This window comes from Silurus meridionalis, chromosome 6 (assembly GCF_014805685.1).
Source record: "Silurus meridionalis isolate SWU-2019-XX chromosome 6, ASM1480568v1, whole genome shotgun sequence".
In the NCBI taxonomy this organism is placed as follows: Eukaryota; Metazoa; Chordata; class Actinopteri; order Siluriformes; family Siluridae; genus Silurus; species Silurus meridionalis.
The window spans coordinates 13,028,572-13,045,003 of record NC_060889.1 but is presented as its reverse complement, the minus strand read 5'-3'; the positions used below and the strand labels follow the sequence as shown (position 1 = coordinate 13,045,003).

The 16,432-nt window shown below is 40.7% G+C and overlaps 1 protein-coding gene across 6 annotated transcripts in view; it reads right to left on the bottom strand.

Annotated features, from left to right (window-relative positions):
* LOC124387631 (nuclear factor 1 B-type-like) overlaps positions 1–16,018 on the bottom strand; it is a 73,677-nt gene extending 57,659 nt beyond the window's left edge. For 4 of the 6 annotated variants that reach the window (XM_046852078.1, XM_046852080.1, XM_046852081.1 and 1 more), the window contains exons 1-2: positions 13,425–13,926; positions 9,402–9,933 (exon numbers count right to left, since the gene is read on the bottom strand). In XM_046852078.1, coding sequence (XP_046708034.1) covers positions 9,402–9,933; positions 13,425–13,454 — 562 coding nt within the window. In that variant the 5' untranslated portion in view covers positions 13,455–13,926. Of the gene's footprint in view, positions 1–9,401; positions 9,934–13,424; positions 13,927–15,580 lie in introns of those variants that run through there. The other 2 variants (XM_046852079.1, XM_046852083.1) reach the window with 1 other exon arrangement.
* Between the last annotated feature and the right edge of the window lie 414 nt (positions 16,019–16,432).

The window sequence follows — 16,432 nt, the reverse complement described above, 5'->3', positions numbered from 1 at the left end:
AAGCTGTAACACATGTACACTCTTTTACTATGAAAACCTATGGTTCACAGTTCCACATTAGACACACATCTAAAATATTTCAAATGTGTGTGTGCATGTTTGCTTGTTTTTTTTCAGATGACTGGACAACGCTGTACACCAGATCGCATGCATTATTTTTGACAAATAAAAGTTATACATTTCAAAAGAGAGTGGTGTAAAGTATCAAAAACAGTAATACACAAGGATTTCTATAGTAAAAAAATAAAATTTAAATAAAACATTTACATTTTAACATATTAGGTCAAGGCTCCATGCTAGCATACACAACATAACATCCCAGCAAGTAATCTGTGATACATTTCCCCCCGTTTCTAAGTGAATATCTGTTTCTAGCCAGACTGATAACTCTGCCTTGACCTCAACTTGAGCCACAATCAGCATTTTCAGGCCACATCTCTTCCAATTAGGCCTTAGTGCATTAAAATGTGACAGCACTCTAGGGTTAGTGATAAAGGCTAATCTGCCAGGCGGCTTTTAGTCAAGGGGCCCGATCCCAATCTACGGCTTTTCAGCTATCTTCTATACAGGAAAAACACGGGACGACTCCCTCTAGACTAGTCTAGACTAAAGTCTAGACTTTTTTTTTTTTTGCAGTTTTCTTTTGCTATCTGCCTATGTCTCTTTTCTCATCAAATACAATAGTTGCATGTTTTGAGATTTCACACCTCTATTCTGTAAAAAGGCAGTTTTGTTCAAAACAGCTTCCCTTTCTCCCTCTCTGCCTGAAGCATGCACAGAGGACACCACCCCCCCCCACCATACACACATATACACACACACACACACACACACACATTCTCACACATGCACACACACACACGTTTTGAGTTTAAGGTTTAAGCAACAGTGTACATGATATGTGAATATAAGGGAAAGGGTAACTACACAATCTCTGTTTGGTAAAACAATGGTGAACTTTCCTCTAATCCCTCTTCACCCAGGATCAAAGGTTCACAGTCTGTTTCGACATTAAGGTGGCATTGTTCAGGACCACTGCACTGACACTAAAATATACAATATGCACAATGATGCAGACTGCTTATGATATATTGGTAAATTCCTGTCTAAAAATTCCAGTTTGGGGGTGGGGTTAAATGAGTGTCAGACAGAAAATTCATATACAGGACCCAGCATTAATTTCCAATCTCTGTTAAATCTCAATTCATCGATATCCACCTTTCTTTACAAACGATCCCAGGTTCCATCCTGAGACCCAGTAATCAGGGTTTTAGTTGTAAAATATTGATTATGCTGCCTTGCCATTATAGGCACAAAAAGAAAGACAGGCTTTCATCACCTGACCAGCATTCACATAGCATTCACACCACTTTCCCTAGAAATGCTACTTTAATTATTCCATGTTGTTAGGTTATTATTTTGGGAGAGACATGTAGTGTAATTGCAGGTTGTGGGTCTGTGCACATGTAACTGTTCTAATTACAATCTTCCGTGGATTAAGGGCCCCGAATTTAAATGTGTACACTTAAAAATACACTCACACTACAGACAGATGCTGTGGTTGCCCAGAGTGCATGCACGATTTTGTCTAAATGCAGGCTTCAGGGGCATGAGTGCAAGGCAAGTGGGCGAGTGTGTTTTAGTGTGGGTGTGGTTGTGCATATAGGCAGGTTTCTGCTCAAGGAGGCACATTTGGAGCAAGAACATGAGGGGGAAACAGTAGTTAGATTTCTATGCCAAGCTGAAAGGCAGGCCAATTTGAAAAGAATTCCAGTAATCTGCAGACAACATGTATTTCCTTTCAGTATGGGCACTGGTAACAAGGGCCCTGCGTAGCCACCAAGGCCAGGCTTCATTAACAGTTCTATTACAGAGCACTCTTACAAGTGAGCTGGATTTAATCATAGCCAATCAAGTGCTCATTCCTCACCAACTGCTCAGAACCCTCAGTAATGCACTATGAAGAGAATTTTAGTTTTGAGTTCTAAAGAAGCATAAAACACAGAAAGACAAGGTCAGGAGCAACCACTAGTACTTTGTTCTGTTCTGATCATCAGCTCGCAATTAACATCTAATCACATACTGTACATCGACTCAACTGGAAAGCGGTGTTCAAATAAATGCTAACTCTAAACAAATTGTATCACTAAGAACACTTTAATTAAAATTGTGGCATAGACCAAGAGATGGTTCTGTAGTGAGTTTAGTTTGCACAGGATTCCCTTACTCCAACTTTATACTTCAAGGTATTGTTTTTTTTCCGCTGTTTTCTGAGATTTGGGGAAAATCTCCATTTGCACAATGAAACAGAATGGATAATCACTGGGGAAAGTGTTTTACGTCTGGCATCCTCGTGATTAAAAAATCGACCTTGCAGGACGATTAACAGGAGACACAGGTCATGCTAGTGGGCTGCAATACAACTGAGGAAAAACTTCTAAAGATCAAACGTATTTTCTTAATGACCAATGAAAAAGTTCTAGAACAAAATATTTTCTATATCCTCTGGGAAGGTGTTATGGAAGAAGATCCATTTACCCCAGAGTTCTCACACAAATAAGGTACTGAGCTGCTTTTCATTAATATATAAGATAATACATGGTGATTGGTGGTCTCCACAAGTATTGGGCATCCCTGGACATGTTCTTAACAAATTGCTCACCAGAAAAAGTGTCTGTCTCTCAGTCACCAATAACTCTTTTATAGTTTTTGTCGATTTGCATTGTTTGTCCCACTTCAGACAGACTTTGGGCCATCCTAGTCATGGCTACCCTCCCTTCATCTGTGCGTTTAACTCCGAGCCGTCTGCCTCAGCAATGGGAGGTACTGTACCAGACCAGACAAAAGAGGAGGCGGCCATCACTCTGAGGCCTGTCTGCCATGAAAAGACTTTTTGCTGTGGGCGGAGGGGGGAGAAGTCACTGTCTCCCTTAGCAACCTCCTCGATTGTCTCTGGCCCTCACTGGCAGCCATTCATTCGCTGTACCCCTCATGAAGAATGCCTGTTGGCGTGGAGACGTGCAAGACACCAGTCATCCCACAATAGAGGAATTCAGACCTTTTCTCACTGTCTCTCTATCTGCGTCTACCTGCATTCGATATATCTCTCTATATCCTCTGTCCACTTTTTTTGCTTTCAAACGCCAAAGTCTTTATAGTTACTGGGAACCCCCCACTCTGGTAATCTCGACTCCTCTCACTCCCTGAACTATTTCGTCTCTGTGTGTTCACGATCATAACTGCATGATAAGGATGTCTGGGTGATAGAGGATAGAGAGGAAAGCCATGTCAAGGCAGCTGGAGAAAGTAAATGTGGCAATGTTGCTGGTGGGACAAGACCCAGACACCCCGTACAGTGAGCTATAGAAAAGGACTATGAACCCATCAGTCTTCCTCTGAGGGAGGCGTGGGAGGCAAGGGAAGGAAAGAGGGGCTCTGGTGATGCTCTTTGCTTAACAGGGCCCTGGAGAGCAGCAGAGTGTTGCAGGACCTGCACTGATGACGTCGAGCTCCAGGAAAGCCAATGCTGAAAATACAAGATAAGCTCTCGGAAAAAAAGGAAAGAGGAAAAGTGCTTGTATGTGACCCCTGAAATGCAAGTACATTTTCGGACATAGTTTCCCATTCTCGCTAATTCTGGAAACAGACTGAGGGTCAGCAGTGATTAAGAGCTTGAAGCTTGTTTGATGGATCATTCCAAAACAAATTTATGTCTTTCAAATGCACTTGTACGCACAAGCTTTCAAATGGAATATATAAGTAAATGTCATAAGTGCCGTTGCCATGGAGAGTGATTGAGTAGAAGAGGACTGGGGCTTACAGTGGAAATACAACATAGAGATCTGCAAAATGACACAAAACACACACACACACACACACACACACACATACACACACTATCATGAACCCTGCTTACAACATCCAGCTCTGTGTACTGACCATGGGGAGGGGTTCTGAGTGAAAACAGAGACACATAACAGAAAGCAAAAATCCAAGTACCAAGAACTAGGGTTAAGGTTAAAGTGTACTATTGGCAAAAGGCACACAAACGATTCACATGCAATGTAATCAGACACACTTCAAGAAAAAAAAATACAGTAAACAAGGAAAGACCCATAAAAAACTAAATACACCAGACAGGCAAATCAAAGGAATGACAACCGTATACCACTGAATTGAAGCAACAGCAAAGCAGAGAGCCAGTAAGTGAGGGAGGTGAAGAGAAAAGGGGGTCTTACATGGAGGGAAGGGAAATCAATAAAAAAGGCCAGAGAGCTGGAGGGAGCTCTAAATGGATTAGACTAAGGGAATGTGTTCGATAGGTTATGGCTTTACGTGAAGTAGTCACCGCAGGCCGTGTAGAATACTAATCAGCTCTCCAGCTCTGTTTGAGGCAAAGGCCTTACTGCCTGCTCAGCACAAACACAAATCTTCCCCAAATGACCTTCAGCTTCTCAGCAGCACTTGTTCCAGACTGGAATAGTGCAGGATCAGAGGTATGATCGGGAGAGTGATCAAACCGAAATTCTGTGTGCAACAGCTATTTACATTTCAAACTGAACCCTCCAAAATATTGCATGTTTGGCAAGTTTGTAATACTTTACTTGCTGTACTAACATACCTTTACTTGCTTGTTTCTTCTTTTATTCAACTTTTGTTTTATTTCACCTCTAAAATCAACAAAATGGGCATTCTGACCTAAATAAGTGAACCATCAATACACTCAGGCATTGGCTTGCTTTCTTTTTTGCACTTGAGATAAAGTTGAGGCATATTGTCTTGCTATAGCATTTTTTTCTCTCATGCTCAGACAAGTACTAGAAAAAAAACAAAAAAACGAACAAAGCTCAGGTCTATAGAAAAGCCCTCTTTTGACAGCAATCCCTTTCAGAAAATGAGCAAAGCAAGAAATGTGTGTTTTTGCTGAAACAATTTTATTTTTATAATCGTCGACCCTCAAAAAAAAAAGAAGAAGAAAAACGCGAACACAAGACCAGCAGGCTGCTGAGATTACCATTTGGACTAAATTTGTAGCAGAACTCCCCCCTTCTCCCTTTATGTTCAATGTGGCGGTACACCAGTGTACTAAAACATCAAACAGAAGCTATTGCCTTTTATTTCCACAACTGAAACCAAGTCGTGCGTTGTTGCTCAAAACTCAGTGGTGGGACACACAGAGTGGGAGAAAAGCAGGGAACCATCTGTATTGGTTTTAGGACAGAGTCAGTAGCTGCAGGCCTACAAATGGATCAACCACACGCTTTCTCTTTTTCTCTCCCCAAACGGATAGCCTTACAACCACCACAGCCACAACGGCTCACTGGAAACAATTAGCTAACAAACAAATAAATAGCTAAACAAAAACAAATGCAAGGGAGCAAAGACAGCCTCTTATGCTTGTGTGCTCGTAACGGTTTTCGACACAAGCTGCTGTCAGTGCTCCAAAGTCCAAACTGTCTCTGCCTTTTTGGATCGTAGTGTGTGTGTGTGTGTGTGTGTGTGTGTGTGTGTGTGTGTGTGTGTGTGTGTGTGCGTGTGAGCGTGTGTGTGGATCTGGGCAGCTGTCCCTTTGGACCAGATTCTGAGTGTGGTGTACAATTGGCATTATAGGTCTGGAATAGCCCCAGGTAAACTACTGCTACAAGTGGAAATGAGAGCGAGTGAGAGAGGGAAAGTGAGAGTTGTTAGGAGAAAACGAGATGAAGTACTTAGTCACTGGCAGGGGTGGTGACCTGGAGGTCATTGTGGCTAGACCTGACTCTACCACAAACTCAGCCAAGTGGAAAACTAGGCCAGCTGTAACACTTCTCTCCAAGAGCTAACTGCATGCTCAACACCACCGTCATCTCACACACAAGGTGTACAGAGGGAGTGTTACAAACGGCTGGCTCTAAGCGAGGAGGTGGCTGCCGCTCCGCTGACCCGCACATGTAGAGGTCACGGGAGGCAGGGGGAATCTAGGTGCACCCTCGATCCCTCCACACAATCATCTTCAAACCCCCAGGCTGCCCCCACCCGCCCCGGTCACCTCTGTGTTTTCACAGATCCGTTGCGCTCAATTTAACTTCACAGGACACCCACTGCATCTTTAAACCGAGGTCCTGACACAGAGGCCACACACATGTAAAACAGGCGTCTATATCACGGTAAACAATTAATAAAAATTCTGCTACATAGCCGGTGCACAAAAGAGACAAAGAAAAATGTGAAGTGTTATATTAAATTTGGTGTATTTTTGGTTGCTGATTATTAATTACCAACTAACAATAAATGAAGCACAAGTAAAAAAATTTTTATTTGACCTTGACAACACTAAAAGTACCACAGGAGTTTATGCTTCCAGAACTAACAGCCCCAAAAGAAAAATATCTTCCAACTAAATGTTTTGGGGTTTTTTTATGGATGAAGGCCATCATAATTTAAGGCGTTATACGTCAATCCCAGTTTATAAAACACATTTGTATGATGGCTCATTTTATGAATTATATTCCATTGTGTGTTCAAGCTCCAAAGGAAACTGCAGATATCTGTAACAAAGACAATGCTGGGAAATTTGTAAATATTTATGAAAAGTAACAACCAGCAGTTAGTTCTTGTAAAATAAATACAAATTTTGGAATTCTGTGTTTATCTTGCATAAGAAAGAACATGTAATCGATCTAGAAAATAAGTCCAAACAACTAGAGGCACAAAATGAAAAGCTTATATAACACAACACTGTTTATTTTTCACAATTTTCAGTGTTTGTTTCAATATAATCTCCCTGATCCTATTGTGTATTTTGTGCAAATTTAATCCCATTTTTACTCACTGTCCTTTTTTGAGCCTATGAACAAGAAAAATGTCTATATTAGTGCACTTTCCTTACATCCTTACTTCTGTACTTTACATGGTGTTGTTACCAATGTTCTAAAATGAAAGCAGGGCGAATTGCTCTGTACTTCACACGTCCTGACTTGACTTGAAGGACAAGTAAAGAAGTAGCTCGTTGAGATTTTTGAAAGATGATCGCATTCTTCAATAGCAATATACAGGTCTTTTGTAAGATGGACGATGTTTTTCGATGAAGAAATTATATGTTTAAGGAAGGACCTGAGCGAAAACCAGGACAGTTTGAATAATATACTTAGTTTCACCTTCTTTTATATTATTTATATATTTAATCATTTATTTAACCTTTTTGCAGATCCACAGTGAACAATGATGCGACAGATTTTCTGATCGTGATAGAGCAGTCTTTATGGGACGTAAGGTGATTGAAGAGCACACATGCTGGGTACTGAGACTACTACAATGGCTTAACTAGGCTCAGTGAGGCACGGAGGCTGGACATGGCATGATGCCTGCTGCCTAGTGTACCAGTCCTTCCTGCTACTCTCCCTACCCCTACACTAAATTGCCCATTCACCATGGTACTGCGACACAGTCCAGCTAGCTCAGTACGATTCACAAAAAATGAGGGCAGAGTGCCCAGTGTTTCCTCCTGTGCCATGTGGTGCAGGCTAACATTAAAACTACCGCTTCGTACTGACTAGCAACTGCATCAGGCATAACAGTGGCACAAAATCGCAGGCTAAACTAGTTGTGGTAACAAATTTTTTATGTGGTGAACTCATTGCTATTTAATGACTCTTTGAAACTCTATCACAAACACCTAAATCCACAAAAAGTGTTTAAACGTAAAAATCTAAATTCTGTTAAAGATACAGTTCAATTTTTTTAATTGTCATTTTGTGAATTTTAAATGCTTGGTGTGAATTCTACGAAAGAAATCATGATGTTTGCCTTTCTGCCCATGTCAAAAAACTTTCCTCCGTGCCCACTGCATTGCAGATGCCAGCTAACGAATCAAAGGCATGCAAGCAGACAAAGAGGATTTGATGCCAACCGCAATTCCTCCATCACTGGCACTCTCCATGCCACTCTCCTAGCACAACACAAACAAAATGGCCGCCCTGAATCTGCTGCTACAATGTGGGGGCATTATTCAGAAATGGGCACTGGTTTATGTAGAGTGAAACATGCTGATGTAGTGCATTAAACCCCTGCAACAGATATCATTATTCACGCACTACTATACAGTTTGTAGTTTATAGCTTTTTACTATCAAATTGCAAAAACATGTTGGCAAACAGTATATATGGACAATAACAGTCACATTTAGGCTTAGATGTATGTCAGAAAACTTTCAGATTATTTACACAATTGAGATATAATGTATTATGCTGAATGATGTTAAAACAGTGCAATAAAAATACCTAGGTTTAATTTAATTGTAATAAATGTATTTTATCCTAAATGGCAAAAAAGCTTCTAGCTTGTGTCTCTCAGTTGGTACCAATTTTAGAGATTTAGACCGGATTTGGTTTTGTGTAAACGGTCGAATGCACCTCGTCCTACAAAGACACAAAAGAGAGGGTGATGCCAACCCTGGTGCCAGTGGCAACCATTATTGTCCCTGCGCTATGCCTTCTGCTTCCTGAAGCCTGGCACTTCACTCATACAAAATGGAGGCGCTAAGCCTGGCGATAACCCACCTCCTCCTCGCACAACCATTTAAACACATGTACTCGCATGTACGCTACAATAAAACACAAACATTATTTTGGCATTGACTGTAATTGGGAAAGACTTTAAAATTATTGGATTACAGTGACTTTTATTACAATTGCGTATCTTGATTTATAAAGACTTCAGGCACGATTTATAGTTCTTAATTAGGAATATGAACTTCTGACGGTGTAAAATATACAGAAATGTATTAAACACCAAAAAAAAAAAAATTCAGATATTATTCTTTTTAATTTTGATAGTTCCTTTGCATGTACTATGTATATATATATATATATATATATATATATATATATATATATATATATATATATATATATATATTTACATTGTAAATATAAGTATGACTATATGTATATTTACATTGTTGTTTTTATAATGTATATATATTATATACAAATAAAATTAAAATATTTATATTTCAGGGGGAGAAAATTGAAATTATAATTACTCTTCTAATTAATTGTGTATTCTTGGGTCTTTACATTAAACCTAATATGACAGAATCGCGACTGCCTTCAAAGTGAAAAAGACATTTCATATGAATATATTTAGTTTCGAACATCTAATGATTTGATATTACATTATAATTAGAGAAGAAATTATGGCAGATTTAATGGATGGAATACAGGGAAATGTAATAGAGAGAAACAACAGAACATGATGAATCTAAATATTTCTGTTACTTCGGATGATTTGATATTGAGTAAAATCACAATACTGAACTTATGTTATACTCAGGCCTCTAAATCTCTGAGATAAAGCACACAGCCTGAAACACTGGTATCTCCCTCCCACGCCTGCATTTTCTACTATTTCAATGCACTCACCTTGATCCTGGACATAGTAGGCCAGGAAGAGGTCGAGCTCCTTCACTGACACGGTGATATGGTGCGGCTGGACGCAGAGCGCCTGATTGGTGCAGTGGGGCGATTTGACTAAGCGCTCGCCGTCCGTGCTCTCCAGCGGGATGCCTTTGAACAGGATCACCATCACCAGGTCCAGGCGCCACACTTTATCCGCCTGGCGGAGACAGTCAATGCGTCGGATTTTGCCCTTCTGATCGGGGTTGGAAAGCACGCAGCATGGGTGCTTCTTGCCTGTCACACTGAGCACAAAGTCCTCACGGTACTCCTGCCGGATGTCCTTGCGCAGCTTGGCCAGCAGGCGTGATGCCCACTTTTGCTTGATCTCTGGTTTCTCGCTCAGCAGCTCGTCCTTTACGGCGCGTTCCTCGTCCTTGGACATGCGCTTCTCGTGCTTTTTGAAGTACTTGCGCTTGCGGGCCTGCAGGTTGAACCAGGTGTAGGCGATGGAGCGCACATGAGGAAGAAGTGCCTCGATAAACGGATGGAACTCGTCCTGAGAGAAGAGCAAAAGAGGGGGAAAAAAGAAAGAGGGAAAAACACAAGAAAGACAGTGAACAGGAGTAGACGTGACATTTTTGGCATAGGATTCCTGATCACGCAGCCAAGAATGAATTTATGCCGAAAACAAAACAAGGAAAAAACTTACCTCTCAAAAAACAAAACAAACGAAACTGACTATTTAGAAAGCACACAACAAAATGGAAATGAAATGAGTTACTTGATTGCCATTAAAAACTGGAAACAATGAAACACAAACAATCCTTGCAATTGCGTACACTTTGAACAATGACTTGTATTGTGTTTTTCAAATTACAGAAGGCATTCTTTTTTAGAACAAAAAAATCTAAATAAAAGAAAAAACCTGACAAAACAATGAAAGAAGGTTTCATCTACCATTTCTGCTGAGTTTACAGCAACGCTGGCCTGTATGTGGCTGCAGGTGTTGCAGGCACACAGACGAGGATACCACTGTTTACCACGTTGGCTCACGCTGTGCCAACATACAACAGACAGTTAGATGAGCAGCACACACTCTCCCCTGCCTATCTCCCTTTCTCTTCCCCTCTCCCTCTCTCTTTCTCCCTCTCTCTTTCTATTATCAGGCCTGTATGTGCTAGAGCACCAGGGCATGTGTCCATCACACGTACAGCTCTCTTATCAAACAGTCCTGCATTCCTACAGCAGTACTGCCTCATGGCCCTGCAGCGGCCCACACGACCCTTTCTAACAAAGTCTGCAAACAAACTGGTGCAGCCAGAGAACCTATTAACAGTTTATGTTAAAAATATAGATATGCTAAATATTAAGAATAAAAACATACTGTAAAGTATATGCAAAGACAGCATGACTCTAACAGAGGAAATTTTTTTACATTTTCGTTTAATGAAGGGAAAGTTTTACATTTCCAACAATAAGTCTGCTTTTACCCTTGGGACATTTCGTGGTCCAGGGGGGTCACTTAAGTTGTTAGACGAAATGAGCAGCAATTATTCCCAGCCTCTCTTAAAATCAAACCAAGATGGACAATGAAAATGGCATCTTGGCTCAATCGTGACATTCTTTCTGCTCCAAAGCTCTGTAAGAGTGCCATTAAAAGAAAAGTCTGCTGCCAAGTAAGCAGTAACACCTATGGGCTCAATTCACAAGCGTCTTACACACTACAGGCCTATTCGGCTTTCTCTACCGCAACATATTAGTTAGTACTGTGCGATGCGTTACACCAAATCAGCTGCCGGTTTTAAAGGCAATTTAGAAACATCTGCGCAGTGTTTCACATTTTCAACAAAACCAATAAAAGCGTCAAAAACATAACATAGATGACTACCAATATCTTATATATGTATAATAAATGTACAGAACATTTTCAGAACTGAATGACACTATGTTGTTATAGTGTATACGTTTGTCAAATAAAATTTTATTCAATATTAAATATGAGATATTCAATTGTTTCTTCGAGAAGTGAAAATAAGTTCGAATACAAACTGAAAAATTTCAAGAAGGAAAAAAGAAAACCCTTAAACTCCAAAAAAGCTGTATAGCTGCTGAAAGAGTTAAACCACAGATTTTTCTTTATTTATGCAGGCGGCTTACTGCTCTTTGGAAACAGCACTGCACTCCCCTATCTCTCACCCTTACAATGTAGTCCTTACACACACACACACACACACACACAAAACCAACATTTACCCAGCTCAAAAACTACACAACTCAGAACGAAAACTGCACAACTAACTATTACTATTATATACATAGACATCTAATGCTGTTAAACAAAGGGAATTGCAGCATAGTCAATAATATGAAAGTGGTGTGTAATTTAATTTAATGAAAAAAAAAAGAAAGGAAAAAAAACAACAAAAAAAATCAGAAAAAATCTATTATACCGCAGTTAAAAAGTTTGAATTATTTTGCAGACTGAATTGCAAATTGCTTTTAGAAGAAGCCAATTACAATCGCTTATAAACGTTTGAAGTGTTTTAAATTTTAAACTACATGCAGTCACTCAGTTGCACATATTACTTTGCTCTTAAATTTTTCTCATCCATCTGAATTATTAAAAAATTATGCAAAATGGCTATTCAAAAACAAAAATGTGTCTCATGGATTTTTTTATAAGTTCTGCAGCCAAAACAAATAGTTGTACAATGTGTAGTTTGTAAATGCAATGCCCAATTATAATTCATAATATTTCTTTTTTTTTTTCAAAACAAAATTCAATGGAAATAATTTATTTCGAGTCAATTGGCAAAGTCTTCTTATAAAGATCTCAAATCCTCAGTACAGAAATGTACTGCTTGTGCTCCAGTTATTATTTTTTTTACTTAAAGACAATTTACTTTTACTTTTGGAAAGTGCAAAAAAACCCATCTACAATTATATGACATAAAAATACACCATGTTATACCATATGTTAGATCTTTAAGTCGTTATTATAAAGGTAATGACTGTAACAACTGGCTAAATAATCGTGGTTGTAGGAATTTGTCTCTCTTTCTTTCATAACAGTAAAAAATTCAAGTCATTATACATTAATTAGGAATGTGCAAAAAACATTCCACAGCTGACAATAGTTATATCCATATTATAGATTGTGGTACAATATGTGATGTCCAAGGTTAGAGTAGGCTTCTGCATTAGACTGATCCATGCGTGTGTGAAGTTCATCTTTGCGCCAGGTTCAGCCCTCCTTTTGTACTAAACCATATCTCAGTCAATCACTCGGTGGTGCCAAGCAAAATATAAACAGTAAAATTGTGTCAGCCAAAGCTGGAGGACTCGGTCCAACCGCTCAATCGGCCTTATCACTGTTTTCATCTCAATTCACTGGGTTAGTGGCTCTCTGTTTCAACTCTGCGCGCTTCTGGCCAAACTGCACACTGAGAAAACCGAGAGGCGTGAAAAAGCGCCGGGTTCAAGCCGAAGCGCGTTTTGAGTGCGCGGAATGATCGCTCTCTGAGCTCGGGGTCTGTCTGTTCCTGTGTTGCACACCACAAATCTACAGCCTGGGCTGTGCTGCCGCGAGTGTTTGTGATTTATGGCGAGACTAAACTAGGTGGTTTACGCGCGATGTAAATGTCCAGCGTTAATGCGCGCTTTTGAAATAATGTAATGCGATCTGACATGCGCGAGTTCGCGAGCACTCTTAGCCGACCCACACCTATAACTTTTAAAGTATAAAGTAAAGCAATGTCCCGACTGTAGGAAAAAGCGCTCGTGCAAAGCAATGCGCGTAAAAGAGGATGAAGTGAAATGTGCAGTAAATAAGATATGCGTCAACTCCATGTATACTGTGTGTGTGTGTGTGTATATATATATATATATATATATATATATATATATATATATATATATATATATATATATATATATATCACATTCAGTATATCATAAACACGACAGCTTGCATTTCATTAAATAAATAAATAAATAAATAAATCGGCGTGCTCAGCAATATTCAAAATCCTAATCAATAAGCTCTACCTGCGTTAGACAAATCGGCGAATACATCATGACCTCGGCCGCCAGGGAGGAAAAGATCGATCGGTCACCAAAGTCCGGTTATTATCGCTTCATTCTCGCGAGCCCGTGCTGCACCGTGCACGGCCGAGTGGAACTTGTCCTCATTCAAAAGCGAGAGAAAAGCTTCATCAGAGACCGCCGGAGAACTTCACAGATCCCAGCGCGTGCATTTAAAGATTCCCACGAGAGCTCAGTGAGCACAAAAGACTGGAGCGGAGAGTCTTCAGGAACACAGCGCTCATCCGCAGAGACCGAGCTCCAACCGGAGTGAAGTGGAGAGAGGGGAAAAACTGTCTGTCTCTCTCTCTCTCTCTCTCTCTCTCTCTCGCTCTATCGCTCTATCGCTCTGATGCTGCTTTAAAGGGGAAATCTTGAAGAATGTCACAAGTGCAGGTCGAAAACTATAAGGCGCCAAATTTCTGATCGCCTTTTCAAACTTGATATTACATCGGACGGTAACACCCTCTAGTTTGCTTGGATCCTGACAAATCAGTCTCAAGATCCCCCCCCCCCCCCCTTCATTTCATTACAAAGTCAACACTCCTCCTCTTCCAGCAGACGCGCTCCTTACCTCACAGCCCACCTTCAGCCCACTCTCCCAGTCAGACCACACTTTTCATGCTTTTCACACTCATTATTCTATGCAATAATGCAATGTTTGAAATAACACGAATGGATGCATCGCAAAAAATTAAGTCACTTTTTTTTATAGATGCATTATTATGAATGTCAGTGAGACAGTCAAAAACATCTTGAAAAAAAATTAATCCTAATAGCCTATACACAGTACATCATGGCTGATGACAGAAGTAATGGACATTTCAGTGCAACCTTGAACCTGAAACTTTTTTTTCCACTTTGCAATGTTTCAAGAACGTGTGTTCCCCGTGCAGTGTTCTAGTGGTGAATAAAAATTGTCAGGCCCCGTGAACAAAAATGTTCATCCATGCAAGTATTAACTTACAGCAATAAGGCCGGTGTGTAATTCCTACAGAACCGGTTATTTGTGTGGATACATGTGGGGGTGAGGGGATTATAAGTGGTTCTACAGCGCGTAATATGTTTATCCAGATTATAAGATTTATAAGACCGTAATCAGATAACTCAGGGAAGAGTGAGGCTACAATTACTGCGTACAATTAACATCACGAAAACACAGTGAAGGAGAATCCCAGCACGGATTGCAGATCACATGGTTATTAAAGTGAATTACTTGGAAAGACCGCAGACTTTAGCGCGCGACTTTTAAAGCGCGCGTGTGTGCGCGCGCGCGCGTGCCCCGGTTGACTGATCTGACCGGTCGCTCGGTTTGCGACACTGATCTTTCTTCGCACCACGTCACGTCGTAATCTCGGATCAAAGTCTGCAAAAAAAAGTCCCTTCTGCTCTCCACCACCTGACGCACAAGGTCCGCGGTCAAAAAAATAAAACAAATAAATAAATAAATAAAAATACACGCACAACGGGGGGGGGCCCAATGTTTCACTCAAGGTCACGCAGCCGGCAGACTTTATTTTCTTTATTTGCGGTTTCACTTAACAGAATTGTTACGTCATAAGATGTGGGGTTTTTTTTACGCGTCTAAAAGTTCAAAATTAAAAAAAAAAAAAAAGCAGCAAAGACCAGAAACTCAGCAGCGTCAATGAATAGACTTGGAGCACGCAAAGCCAAACGTGTACTTGGCCCCGAGAAAGCAGAGGTGTTGTAAAATACAGCCACTTGGCTAAAACACAACTTGCCGGAGTATTCAGTGTGTGTCTGAGCACAACGTGCCAAAAAAAGTGCAGTTCTGCAAGGGGCTGAGTAGCTCAAAGCAGGAGACATGCCAAGAGTTGACTGATCTCTTTAGGCGCAAACGCTGCCACCGACTTCTGACACACGACGATATGACCCGCACAGGCAGGCTGCCAACGCACAACATAAACAACCCTACACACACACACACACACACACACACACACACCGGCGTTCTCCCGCAGCTTTTCCAAATCCGATTCACACGAAAACACGAGACTGCGTTAAGGCTACATTGACTGCCGTCTCCAGCAGGAGTACATTTGCACAAGAGTAAAAAAGTATTCACAAATTGTAAGAAATGATATTCCATGGTAACGTACCATTGCACTGTATTGCATGGGTTTAATCAGGGGTCCAGGAGGCGGTGTGAAACTCAAGCCGGTATCTTTACATTGCTCAGATTCTCAAAAAAAAAAAAAAAAAAACGTAGCCTACTTTTTTTTTTTTTTTCACGCTGCACTGTTCTCAAAAAAATGCACACCGGAAGATAATTCTTGGCAGACAGGAGGCGAAATCAAGTCAGCGAACACCTCAGATTTTTTTTTTTCTCCCCCTAATCTTCCTTCCTCTGCGAGTCAGACTTTTGGATAGGTTTTTTTTTTAGTGGTTGAGTTGAACGCGGTCCAGAAGAGGCAGAGTTTTTGGAACTGGGCACGTCTGCGCCTTCACTTTCTCTGGCTCGCCGTTGCAGCTCGCGACGCTCCAAATCGGCGTTCTCGTCTCTGATTGGCTGAGGCGTCGCTGGCCCTCCGCGCGCGCTCCGCTCCTCTCCGCTCCGCTCCGCGCCCCGTGCGCGCTCACTTCCGCCTTCGCCGCCGCCGATGCTCGAGCCTTGCTGCGTGTGAACGCGCGCGGGCGAGTCGAGAAACCGAGAACGTGCAGAATTCCCTACTTTATAAATTCGGTTTCATTTTAACAACAATGTAAACCTCGCATTTTGCTCAGACAGCTTTAGGAATGTGGTCAATTTTGCTTAGACATGCACACAGTTTGCATAAAACAAACAAATAAATAAAACTATGAAGAAAAACAAACATTAATAGTAATAATAATTAAGCGAGTATGTATTGAAAAAATCACCCCATTGACTTTATTTTATTAAAAAAAACACAAACAAAAAAAAATAATAATTGCTTTTCTCGACTATTTTGTTTAGGTTTCATGCTATAATG